General features: G+C 41.7%; 1 protein-coding gene across 1 annotated transcript in view; it reads left to right on the plus strand.

Annotated features, from left to right (window-relative positions):
• Window positions 1-567: 567 nt before the first annotated feature.
• The window catches only part of CFI (complement factor I), a 35,874-nt gene continuing 23,801 nt past the window's right edge, over window positions 568-12,640 (plus strand). Inside the window, exons 1-3 of the mRNA XM_054725025.1 lie at window positions 568-702; window positions 1,089-1,136; window positions 11,386-11,665. Coding sequence (XP_054581000.1) covers window positions 568-702; window positions 1,089-1,136; window positions 11,386-11,665 — 463 coding nt within the window. The remainder of the gene's footprint in view (window positions 703-1,088; window positions 1,137-11,385; window positions 11,666-12,640) is intronic.

The raw sequence follows: 12,640 nt of genomic DNA on the forward strand, positions 1-12,640 counted from the left end.
ATACTAAGTATTTTGATTTTTACAGGCATGATTTCATATATATATCTATATATACAGTAGTCCCCACATTGTTCATGGGGAATATGTTCTAAGAACCCCAACGAATGTCTGAATCTGCATATAGTACTGAACCCTGTATATACTATATTTTTTCCTATGTATACATACCTATGATAGAGTTTAGTTTAATTTATAAATTAGGCATAGTAAGAGATTACCAACAATAACTAAAATAAAATAGAACAGTTTTAACAATATATTATAATCAAAGTCATGTGAATGGCTTTGGCCATTGTTAAGTTACTTGAGCAATATTAACATGATTACGTTACTTAAACACTGCAGTAACACTGACAGTCGATCTGATAACCCAATGACTAATGAGTGGGTAGCATATACTATAGTGTGTATATGCTGGACAAAGGGTAATCCATATCCCTGGTGGGACAGAGGGAGAGCACAATTTATAAAACTTATAAATTACGTAATTCTGGAATTTTCTATTTAATATTTTGGAGTTTCAGTTGACCATAGATAACTATAACTGCAGGAAGTGAATCTACAGATATGGGGTTCTTCTTCGGTAGGCTGACCATGTTCTTCTCAAAATATATGACAGAAAAGCAAAAGGATAAAACCAGTTGCACAAACATCTCTTCCATCACATCTTCTGACATCCTATTGACCAAAACAAGTCCCAGGGTCAGTCCCAGGGTCTAGAGGTAGTAAAATGCACCCTGTCCCAGTGAGAGGCACAGGTTAGGACAGAGATGAAGGGAGGATAGAAGAATTGGGGCCATATGCAATCTACCACAATCCCATCGTTATAGCATTTGTATAGGATCTTAAATGTTCCTTTGTGCTCTCCCATGTATTTTCATTTGATCCTCACAACAACTCTGTGAGGATATTATTTTTATTTTCCACATTTTATAGAAGAGGAAACAAAATCAGGAAGGTGAAGTCACAGCCAGTTAGCAGTAGAAGGGGACTTGCTACTTTTTCAAAAAAGCAGTAGGATGGGAAAGTGGTGGACTTTTCCTCGCTTTGGGCATAGTTGAGCATTTTGTTTGTTTGTTTGTTTATAGGCTGAAGACCAAAAACCAATAAAATTGAATGAGAGGAGGAAACCAAAGGTAAAGCATGCTGGGGTTGACTAGGAGACTGTTTCTTATTTGCTTTCCATCTATCTAAAATGGTTTCATTGTAGTCCTTTCTAGAACAACAACAACAAAAAATACAATTTTCATCAAAATAATTGTTACATCATTATAAATACCAAGGAAAGGACAACCCCCCCCCCCAAAAAAAAGTCCATATACGCAAAAAAGCAGCCTCTGCTAAAGAAGTTAAATCACGTTTTATAGATGACTAGGCTATAGTAGTAATAGCTAAAATTTTTAATATGTGCTCCCAGGATATGTGAATATATTTATTTTTAAATAATAAAACACTGCTGTACAAATAAATGCACCTTAAACACAAACCTAATTTTGAACACATAAGTAATATTTTAATAATTTTCACCATTAATCTTTAATGAGATAATGTCACTAAATACACTTCATTAGTTTTGATATTTTTCATTTGATTTTAATGGCATATTGCATATTAGCTGGAAAAAATATCTCACAAAGAGCAACCTACACAATTAAGCACAAAGGTAGAGATTCATCATTAATGATAGTAGATGTAAATCTATATTTCCAATAGTCTGATTAGGGGGCAGGCTGGCTTTCTGTTATAGCTGAACAGTTTTTCATTTCTTTTAACCCCATAATGTGGCTGATGAGCAGCTTCTACTGTAGTTAGAGGTGTAGACTGTCATTTTCTTATTCACTGGTGCTGCATTTTGACATTATTTTCAATCCAGCATTCATTTCTCTATAAGAATGTCTAAGCCACTGTCCATTTGTGAAGATCACATTAAAGATCATGTTAACTAAAACTAGAACATCCTATCTAATAAAAGAGTAATATGCAAATTGACTGTCACTCCAAGACACAAGATGGCTGCCCCCATGTTGACACAAGATGGCCACCACAAGATGGCCAGCAGGGGAGGGCAGTTGTGAGCAGTTAGGAGTGACCAGGCCATCAGAGGAGGGCAGTTGGGGGTGACCAGGCCGGCAGAGGAGGGCAGTAAGGGGAGACCAGGCCAGCAGGGGTGGGCAGCTGGGGCGGACCATACCTGCAGGGGAGGGCAGTTGGGGGGGGGACCAGGCCTGCAGTGAAGATAGTTGGGGGGGACCCAGGCCTGCAGGGGAGGGCAATTTGGGGGACCAGGCCTGCAGGGGAGGGCAGTTTAGGGGACCAGGCCTGCAGGGGAGGGAACTTGGGGGGGGGGGACCAGGCCTGCAGTGGAGGATAGTTGGGGGGGACCCAGGCCTGCAGGGGAGGGCAGTTTGGGGGACCAGGCCTGCAGGGGAGGGCATTTGGAGGGGACCAGGCCTGCAGGGGAGGGCAGTTAGATGTGACCAGGCCAGCAGGGGAGGGCAGTTGGGGGCAATCGGGCTGGCCAGGGAGCAGTTAGGCATCGACCAGGCTGGCAGGGGAGTGGTTAGTAAGTGATCAGGCTGGCAGGCAGAAGCGGTTAGGGGCAATCAGGCAGAGGCAGGGGAGCGGTTGGGAGCCAGTAGTCCTGGATTGTGAGAGGGATGCCCAACTGCCTGTTTAGGCCTGATCTCACTGATAGGGCTTAAACAGGTGGTCAGACATCCCTCAAGTGGTCCCAAATTGGAGAGGGTGCAGGCTGGGCTGAGGGACAACCCCCTTCTGTGCACGAATTTCGTGCACCGGGCCTCTAGTATAATCCATAATGTTCCTTTATCAAGCACATGTATGTGAAGCTCTGTCTTAAAACAAAAACCCTCTTGCCTTGGCTGGGTGGCTCAGTTGGTTGGAGCATCATCCAGGTCACCAAAAGGTTGCAGATTCAAACCCCAGTCAGGGGTGTACAGGAGGCAATTGATCAATGATTCTCTTTCACATCAACGTTTCTGTGTGTGTGTGTGTGTGTGTGTGTGTGTGTGTGTGTGTGTGTGTGTATCTCTTTCCCCTCCCTCTCTCTCCTCCTTTCTCTCTCTAATTATTAATAAACTTATCAAGTGAGGAGTTTTTTTAAAAAAAAAAACTCTCTTAACCTCATAGCCCCCTCCAATTATCACCCCATTTACACAACACTCTCAAAAATATCCTCTGCTCAATTTCTCTTCTTCCATTCTTTCTTGAACCCAGTCAGGCCTGAGTTCCCACCACTGTACCAGAATTACATTCCTCAAGGTCACCATCTTACTAGAGATGCGTTAGACACAGCTGCTGATCGCTCCTTCCTTCTCTTTGCCTCTGTGCCATCCTTCTCTGGTTATTGGTCTGTTACTGCACTGGCCACATCTTCTCATCTCCTTTACTAACTCTTCCACATCTGCCCAACCTCTAAATGTGGGAGGGCTCACATCCTCCAATGGCTTCACATTTCATTCACAGAAGAAGCCAACGTGTTTACAGTAGCCCACAAAGTTCCATATGGTCAATTGCCTGCCCCTCCCTGCTCTGACCTCCCATCCTCCTGCTCTTCCTCCAGCCACTTCCTCTCCTCCAGCCACACTGGTCCTCCAGACCAAGAGGGCACCACACTGCTCATACGCTTCCACCACACAGCTTTCCCCTGGCTACTTCCTCTGACCATGACTCTTCCTCTCTAGATATCTGCATGGCTTGCTCACTCACCTTCAGGTTTCTGCTCTAAGGTAAACTTCTCCCCAAAGTCTTCCCTGACAACCCTATACGATATAGCAATCCTCCCCTCCACCCCCTCCACCATCTCTATCTTTCTCGCCTGCCCCTCCCTGCTCTGACCTCCCATCCTCCTGCTCTTCCTCCAGCCACTTCCTCTCCTCCAGCCACACTGGTCCTCCAGACCAAGAGGGCACCACACTGCTCATACGCTTCCACCACACAGCTTTCCCCTGGCTACTTCCTCTGACCATGACTCTTCCTCTCTAGATATCTGCATGGCTTGCTCACTCACCTTCAGGTTTCTGCTCTAAGGTAAACTTCTCCCCAAAGTCTTCCCTGACAACCCTATACGATATAGCAATCCTCCCCTCCACCCCCTCCACCATCTCTATCTTTCTCGCCCTACATAGCATTTGTCACCATATGTCATTCTATGTATTTATCCCTTATTCATTTTTATCTGCATTTCCTACTAGAAATGTAAGCTCTTTCACTTGGTGCTGTTCATACGTGTAGCCTCAGAATACAGGACAGTGCCTTGCACATAGTAGGCTCTCTATAAATATTGAGTGAATATGTTATGAACGCAGGAACAAGTCCCAGTCCATATTTAAATATTTGTAAAGATTATTTTCTTCCTTCTTTTTCAATAAAACATATAAATTAATACCGTGGTCGGCAAACTGCGGCTCGCGAGCCACATGCGGCTCTTTGGCCCCTTGAGTGTGGCTCTTCCACAAAATACCACGGCCTGGGCGAGCCTATTTTGAAGAAGTGGCGTTAGAAGAAGTTTAAGTTTAAAAAATTTGGCTCTCAAAAGAAATTTCAATCGTTGTACTGTTGATATTTGGCTCTGTTGACTAATGAGTTTGCCGACCACTGAATTAATATAATTTCTGTTATTTTAACCACTGGGTTATCTTTACACTCTCAGGGTATATATAAGCCATTTTGACAATTATTGGTCTACAGGAATGGTTTTCAGCCTTTGGAATTTGTTTTAAAGTACAGATTCCAAAGCCTTCTCCCAGAGATTCTGATTCAGGTGTCTAATGTTTGGGTCCAAGAATCAGCATTTGTAAGATAATACACCACATTATCACAGAGATGGTCTAGGGACGCAGTTGGGAATACCTGGTCCATGTATTTGGTAGTCTTTTACGGTCTGTAACTCCAGACTGAAGAAAAATAGGGGGAAAATCTTCTATGGCATGCCTCAATCAGCTCACACACAGAATGATTTAGGTTCCATGCTTCCTAGACAAGTGGTTTTCAAGGTTTTGCATTATGGAGACTGTATCTAGATATCTAGTCTCTATCAGTCAGTATTAACTAGGGTATGCAGCAGTAAAAACCAATCCCCAAATCTCAGTGGCTTAACAACAACAAAAGTTAATTTTTGCTCAGGCAGAGTCTACTCTGAGTCTGGGTGACTCCCCAAGGAAAGTATCTTCCATGCGTTGGCCCAGCATTCTAGGCTGTTTTGAGTCTATGGTATATCTGCAACACATAGTAATCTATTCTCAGCCGGGCAAGAGAAAGCTGGGTCATTGAGCACTGGCAATTAAATGACTCAACCTGAAACCAATACATGTTATTTCAGCTTATATCTTATTAGCCAAAGCAAGTCACCACCATATTCAACCTCAAGAATAAAATGCAATCTTCTCATTTGCCTGGAAGTGGAGTAAAATAAGATATTTTAAACAGTACTAATGTTTACAACAAATATAAACATTAAAAAACACTTAGATCTACCACCCCATCTTATACCATCAACTACACACATAATAATAATTGTTATTTTAGTATCTGTTATTGTGGGAAGGAAGTGACACAGTTAAGTCACTGATGATTTAAATAATTCTGCTTCTTACTAATCTTAATAGCATCTACATCAAGCATGTCAAATGCAAAGGCTAACACGGGCCAAATAAACAAGGTTTAAGGTTATGTGGGCCGCAAAAAAGCAGAAGCTTCAATTTTCATAGAAACGTAGGTTTATTTCAATAGAGACATGCCGAATACAAAGGGCTGAAATAAACGAGTAATTGTTAACATAAAATAGAACATTTTAATAAAAATTAATACTTTTTCTTGAACAGTAATTACCACTCAATAACTGCACAAATTAATAAGCATAACACAAATAAACCTATTTTTCTTATTCTCTGAAAGTGAAATATTTCCTGTTGTGCACACCAAACAAGTCAGTCCAAGACTAACGATGTGGCAATCGGCTGCTGAATTATTTGCTGCTGATATTAGTGGAAAGAAATGGTGCACCTGCGCATAAGACGCCTAAGGGAAATGAATGCAGCACGATTATAGTAATCAGTCATTAGCGAATGTTGTAGTTCGTTATTAATAATCATGTATAACAGGATATTGTAAAAATTAAGTTACAAAATTTTTATTAAAACATTTCTTACATACCGTTACATTGGCTGGGACACAAAAATATTCATTGTGAGTTTGGCACGCTTGATCGACATACTTTGGAAAGATAGATATACATAAATGCATGGGGCATCGTTTATTTCTGTCTTCAGGCAAAGTGTACAAATGCATTTACAAATCCCTTTAATAACTTCTTCAAATATCATCAGCCTGTTGCTCTGGACACTGAGGACCCATAGACACGTGTGACTGACCCAGTCCCTTTAGAGTTAAAGCCTATTTTCAACATGTTTTACACTGTGTGTGAACAACCCTTACTCTTACTGAACCCAGCAATTGCCCACAATAATTTCTATTTCTCTTTTGAGTATTGTAATTGTCAACAGTCACTGTGTTGGTGTTAGTCATTACCATCAAACTGAAGCTTAAAATGATATTATCATAAAATTGATTCCAACCTACAATAAAAAATTGTAGAAACAGGAAATTTATTAATTTCTAAGGCAATCTTCTCCACAGTGCTCTGATTACATATTTTCATATCCCCCTCCTCAACCTTATTTCAACAATTTTGCACTCTCTTAAACTTTCAATCTTTCCCATTCTGTTAGATTCCTAACATTAGCCTATAATCACGCTGAAATCTCTTCTGTCTTGACACAAAAATCTCTCTTTGCTTTGTGTCCTTTTATGCTATCCCATGCATTTTTTCTTCCTTCAAAGCCTAATCTTTTCTCTACTGCAAGTATAACATTCTTTTTCACTTAATTATTTTTATCAAATATATTTATATGTATAGTTTACAAAGGCAAATAATGCCACAAAGCTTAAAACCATGATGCTATTGAAAATGTTTAACAATTGGTTGGGAACAGATACTGATCAGTCAGATAAGATCACCAACCAGTTGCCTTTGCTTGATACATAAAGGACCCCCTCTATCATACCGCTGCTCGCTCCTGGTTCTCCCTGTCCAGTGACAACCACTTTCAAATTATTCCTTAATAACATGTTCATACAACTATTTCTTTTAACTAAGTCCCTGGTTTTTTTAGCTGCTTCATCTTCTTCAGAGGTATTAGCTGCCCTAATATCTAAGCTTTTTCTGGGATGAATTTGCTTCATTCTTTTGGCCTTCCCTTATTATTCTTGGGTTTCAGATTCTCTAGTCTGCTAAATCCCTTACAACCAGCCCATCTGCTTTCTAGCTTCCAACATTTTGATAACATCTGAAGTCTGCAGTACTAGTACTCTCCCCATTTTCTTTAGCTTTATTGGTTATGTCTTTTAAAAAAAATTTTTTATTCTCATTTTATTGGAACATGCAGAGATTTGTTTTTTAAAGCCTGTGTTCAGTCTCCCATGTCTAAGCACAGGACCAATGAAAAGGGTTAGCCTATACTCTGCTTCCATTTCTTCACTTCCCATTCTGGCCTCAACTCACCAAGGTTTGCTTTCCGCCTCTACCACTCAACTAAAACTATTTCCTTGACGGATCCCGATGGCCTTTGCTCATCAAATTCAGTGGCCTTTTTTCAGTCTTTATCCTCTGAAGCTCTCTGCAACATTAGACACACTGAGCAAGGGAAGCAACGTCTCTTTGGCTTTCCCCACATCTTCAGCTCCTTAAATGTGAATTGTCCTCCATGTTCTGTCTTTATTTGAGTGTGTGTTTTTCACCATTTTCTCCATGAATATCAGGCCCACCAGCCCCTAACATGAGTCTCAGCGAGGAGAAAGGAGAAGCTTTCAACTAAAATGAAGGTTAGAGTTTCAATGCTTACACGGAGCTGGGCATTGTAATTGTTGTTATCTTATTGTTCCTGGGACTGAGAGTCTTTTAACTTTTTGTCTTGGCTCTAATCTAAGGGTGACTAAAAAGTTATGACACTTGTCCAAGTTTCTATCCAAACATGAAGGAAAAATGAGACTTCAGAAAGATCTAAAGGGATAAAGGGGAGTCAAGTTGATTTATTCTTGCACCCAATTAAAATACCACCATTTCAATATAAGGGTGATACATAAAAGAGTGACAGTCTCTGCTGTAGGAGATAAGTAACCATAAAATTTCAACTCTACTAAGTGGTACATGGAACCGTGAAAAGTGTGTACCAGGTAGATTTCATTTGAAGTTAGTGTTTCAAAAGACAGTATTGAATGACCTATTTGTCCAATTTTCTTGTTTCTATGGCTATTTAATAAAGTTTATTGAAAAGCACATTGGATAAGATGACTTGCACGACTTTTACAAAATTTTGCATGGCTTTAATCGACTGCTTTTTATTTGTCTTCATAATAACACTTAGAGATGGTTTGCTTTGTTTCTGCACCAGCTTGCTGTGACCACAGCTGGAGGGCACTGAGATGAGAGGAGGCTCGAGCTGCTGTGGGCTGGGGAGACTAGAGGACAGAGCACCCATCTCTAGAGGGGGTGACTAGGGCATAGAAAGAACACTGGCTTTCCACAACTGACTTTTGGCCCAGTTGGCCTGTTCCCAGCCCTCATCATATTTCTCTGGATTCCTGCAGGTCTAATTGGCTTTTTCCCTCTCTGATCTATCTCCAGAAAGATTTTCCTCAAATGCAAATTTGCTTCCTAGCTTAAAGTCCCTCGGTGGCTGCTTCAGGACCTGCTCTTATCTCCCACCACCTCTCACTCTACTCTCCAGCCTCAAGCGCACCGTTCTTTCTCCCAGTCCTGCCTGGAGTGCCTACCTACCACCCCTCTGTCAGCAGCCTCCTCCTCAGCACCCTCAGAGCTCAGCCCAGACATCAGCTCTTCCAGGAAATGTTCCCAGGTCTCCTGGCCAGCCAGGGGCCTGGAACACTGTCCTAAAGGCACATAGCCCACATGGATCAGAGATTCCTCAGCCAGGTTAGTGTGCTGGTAGGACCAGGACATTTATTCTCCTAACTCATTTATTGAATTAATTGATAAATGAGCTAATAATCTGTCTTCTCAGCTTCAGACACACATTTCCTCTTCCTACATAATATCTCCAGATTCATGTCCTTCAGGCATCTCAGACTCAAGAGTCTCAAACCAAATTCATAGTACTGCCCAACTGGTGCTGCTCAGTTGATTCAATTCTTGGTCAGGGCACATGCCTGGGTTGCTCATCAGTAGAGGGTGTGCAGAAGGCACTTGATCAATATTTCTCTCTCTCCCTCTACTTTCCTCTCTCTCAAAAAAAAAAAAAAAGCAGTAAGAACATATTTTTTAAAGAATAAAATGAACCTTCATTTTTAAAAAAAATTCGTAGTGCTTTAATTTAACTTAATATCTATTTTGATTAATGTCATTATAGATCCTTACTATCACTCAACCTCAAAACCTAGGACCATCCTCCACCCCTACACGCAATAAATTGTCCAATCCCATTGCTTTTGCTTGCTCAAGTGTCTTTCCAAACTTTTCTCACTCTCACTCCTGGTGCCTCTTCCTCCCTAATGACCACCCCATTTGAAGTGCACATACACACACACACCACTGCATGTCCATCAGCTGGGACTGCCCACAATTCCCTAAATACAGTCTGCACCATCCCTCCTGGGCTTTGCTGGCAACCAGCCCTCTGCTAGCACCTGTCCTTCCTCCCCTTGCTCACCTGCTACCACCTCCATGAGGCCTTTTAAAATCCCCCTTGAAAGACTCTTTTCCACTTAGAAGACAGAATCCATGCCATGTTCATCTGAGAAAAATTTTGCACACAGTAGGAGTTTAACAGGTAGTTTTGCATTTATTAATAGAAACAATTTCACTCATCAGTTCATTCCTATCTATATATATAAAAGGCTAATATACTAAGTGTCCCTCTGACGTCCAATCGTTCACTATGACGTGCATGGACCACCAGGGGGCAGACGCTCAATGCAGCTACTGCTGTGACACGCACTGACCATTTACAGAGAAACAGCACTGCAGACCTGGTGCCTACAAAGCAACACTTGGCTTTCCCCACATGGGACACAGGCCCCACCACCATCCCGGAGTGACACCTCACCAAATTGCAGCAAACACTGCCGAGAGCCCATGGCACAAAATGCGGCCCACAGCCCAGCCAAGCCCAGAAATGGTGGCTGTGGGTCCCTGGCAGTGACATCACATAGCAACACCCAGCTAGCAACTAGCCTCCTTGCAGTTTCTTCAGCCCAGGAACATAACTGGCTTTATAGCCAGGTGCAAACATTTTACACTTTAACCAAATGTCTGTGAAGCATTTTCCTGTACCTCATCTCATTTGATCCTTACAGAAATCCGGGAGTAGGTAGATAGGAGACTTAATAGAATCCTATTTTCTTTTCATTAGCAGGAAAATGGAGATTTAGAAAGTTTAGAAACTTGACTCGACTGAAAAGAAGTAAGAAATGGTGGAACTTGAAAATGACTTCAGGGTTTCTCACTGCACAGAATATAGTCAAACACTGCTACAGTTAAATATTTCACCCTTTGTTCTCCCTGCATGATCTACAATAACAATCTGCTTCGTGTTGATATTTACTGCTGTGTTGCTGACAATTACCTTCGTGTTGATATTTACTACTGTGTTGCTGAAAGAGAAGTTGGGGTGCTTCACTGGGCTGGAAAAAGTTTAGCTAAACCAGAAAACAGGTCTAATTAAGCAAGTTTATTCTATATATAGAAAAGGCTAAGTTGACTCATGCATGCAAGATACATATAAAGCTCTTGCTGGCACCAATTGCATGTGTGTGTTTTGATCTGTCATTGTTGATTGTTAATTTGGTTGATACATCTATTATAGACAAAGGGCGAATAGCAATATTAAAATATTTCTTCTAATTAATTTACTTTCAATGTGCATGAATCCATGCACTGGGCCACTAGTAAGACTATATTTATCATCAAATTTGTTCCTCCTTAACTTGACTGATGAGATTTGTTGATTTCTTCAAAGGCAGAATTTTATGCTGGTTGTAGGATAATAATAGCTCCCATTGATTTCATTCCTACTACCTGTCAAGCATTATATGCATATTTCTAATTTTTGTAATAACCTTTCAAAATAGAAGAGCTCACCCCCATTTTATAGGTGAGGAAACTCACATTCATGTAAGTGCCCAAGCTGCACTAGAAGCTGGGCTTAATCTAATTCTAAAAACAGCCAGACCACATCCCCCTTGTTACGGGGTAAGTTAGTCTCTTTTGTTCCTTTTCTTCACTTACTCATCTTCAGAAAAGAAGATTTTGGTTTGTTGCTACGTTAATGTTTAATATGTGTTTTATAGGTAAGTTTGACATCCGACATACCTCAGGAGGACCTGGTGGACAGAAAGTGCTTAAGTGAAAAATACACAAATCTCTTCTGCCATAAAGTCTTCTGCCATCCATGGCAGAAGTGCATCGACGGGAACTGCGTCTGTAAACTCCCTTACCAGTGCCCAAAGAATGGCACCATGGTGTGTTCAACTAACAGGAGAAGCTTCCAGACTTACTGCCAGCAAAAGAGTTACGAATGTCTTTATCCAGTGGCCAAGTTTTTAAACAGTGGAGCATGTACAGCTACAGGTAGGAAAAGCCTAGTTTTGTTGTTGTTGTTAATTCTCACCCACGGATTTTTTTTTCCATTGATTTTTAGAGAGTGAAAGGGAGAGACAGAGAGAGAAACATCAGATGTGAGAGAGACACATCGATTGGTTGGTTGCCTCCCGCACTCCGCCCTAGGGGGGTTGGGGATCCCTGCAAACCAGGCTATTTGCCCTTGACCCTGAATCGAACCTGAGACCCTTTGGTGCACGGGCTGACACTCTAATCACCGAGCAACACCAGCCTGAGCAGGAAAAGCCTAGTTTATTCTATGATATAAGAAGAAAATTGTCTGCCATACTTTCTATCAGAAAATACTTTTCCTACAAAATGTTATGATGACAATTCAAAATTCTCTCTAGTCTTAATAATAATTGGGGTGATAACTGAAGAAATAAGAATGTAGCCAGCCCTCGGGTCCAGAGCCCAAAGACTTGAGGCCAGTCTTCCCCTTAGTGCTCCTGCAATGCTTTGTTGCCCAGCCCTTCAGAATTCTCCCCACCTAAAAGGTCACTGGCTTGGTTCAGAACCCAGTGCAAAAGTCTTTACATAAGATTGGTGCTGATATGGAGCCCCCCCCTCTGGACCTCCAGCCCCAATAATTTCTTCCAGCATTCATCCCACCAGCCCCTGGCCCCATCCCCACCAGCCCTGATCCAAGGGGAGCTCAGGCCACTGCTGACTTAGGACATACACTGTGTGGGATCCCTTGTCACGTCCCGCGTGTTTCAGAGATCCCGTTCGGGTCCGGTTTCTGGAGAAGGCCACAATCAAAATGAAGAGAAGCTAGAAAAGAATCAATTTGGGAAAATGTGGGGCCAGGCGGGAGCCCACCTCTAGTGGGAGGACTGCTCCGCTTTGACCTTTGCTATCCCTTTTATTAGAGATTTGAGATACACCTATTGCCCGTAGGCAGGTAATTCCAGTAACAGACAGATGATCTTATCAGTAAGGATT

Source organism: Eptesicus fuscus, chromosome 2 (genome assembly GCF_027574615.1).
Source record: "Eptesicus fuscus isolate TK198812 chromosome 2, DD_ASM_mEF_20220401, whole genome shotgun sequence".
Taxonomy (NCBI): Eukaryota; Metazoa; Chordata; class Mammalia; order Chiroptera; family Vespertilionidae; genus Eptesicus; species Eptesicus fuscus.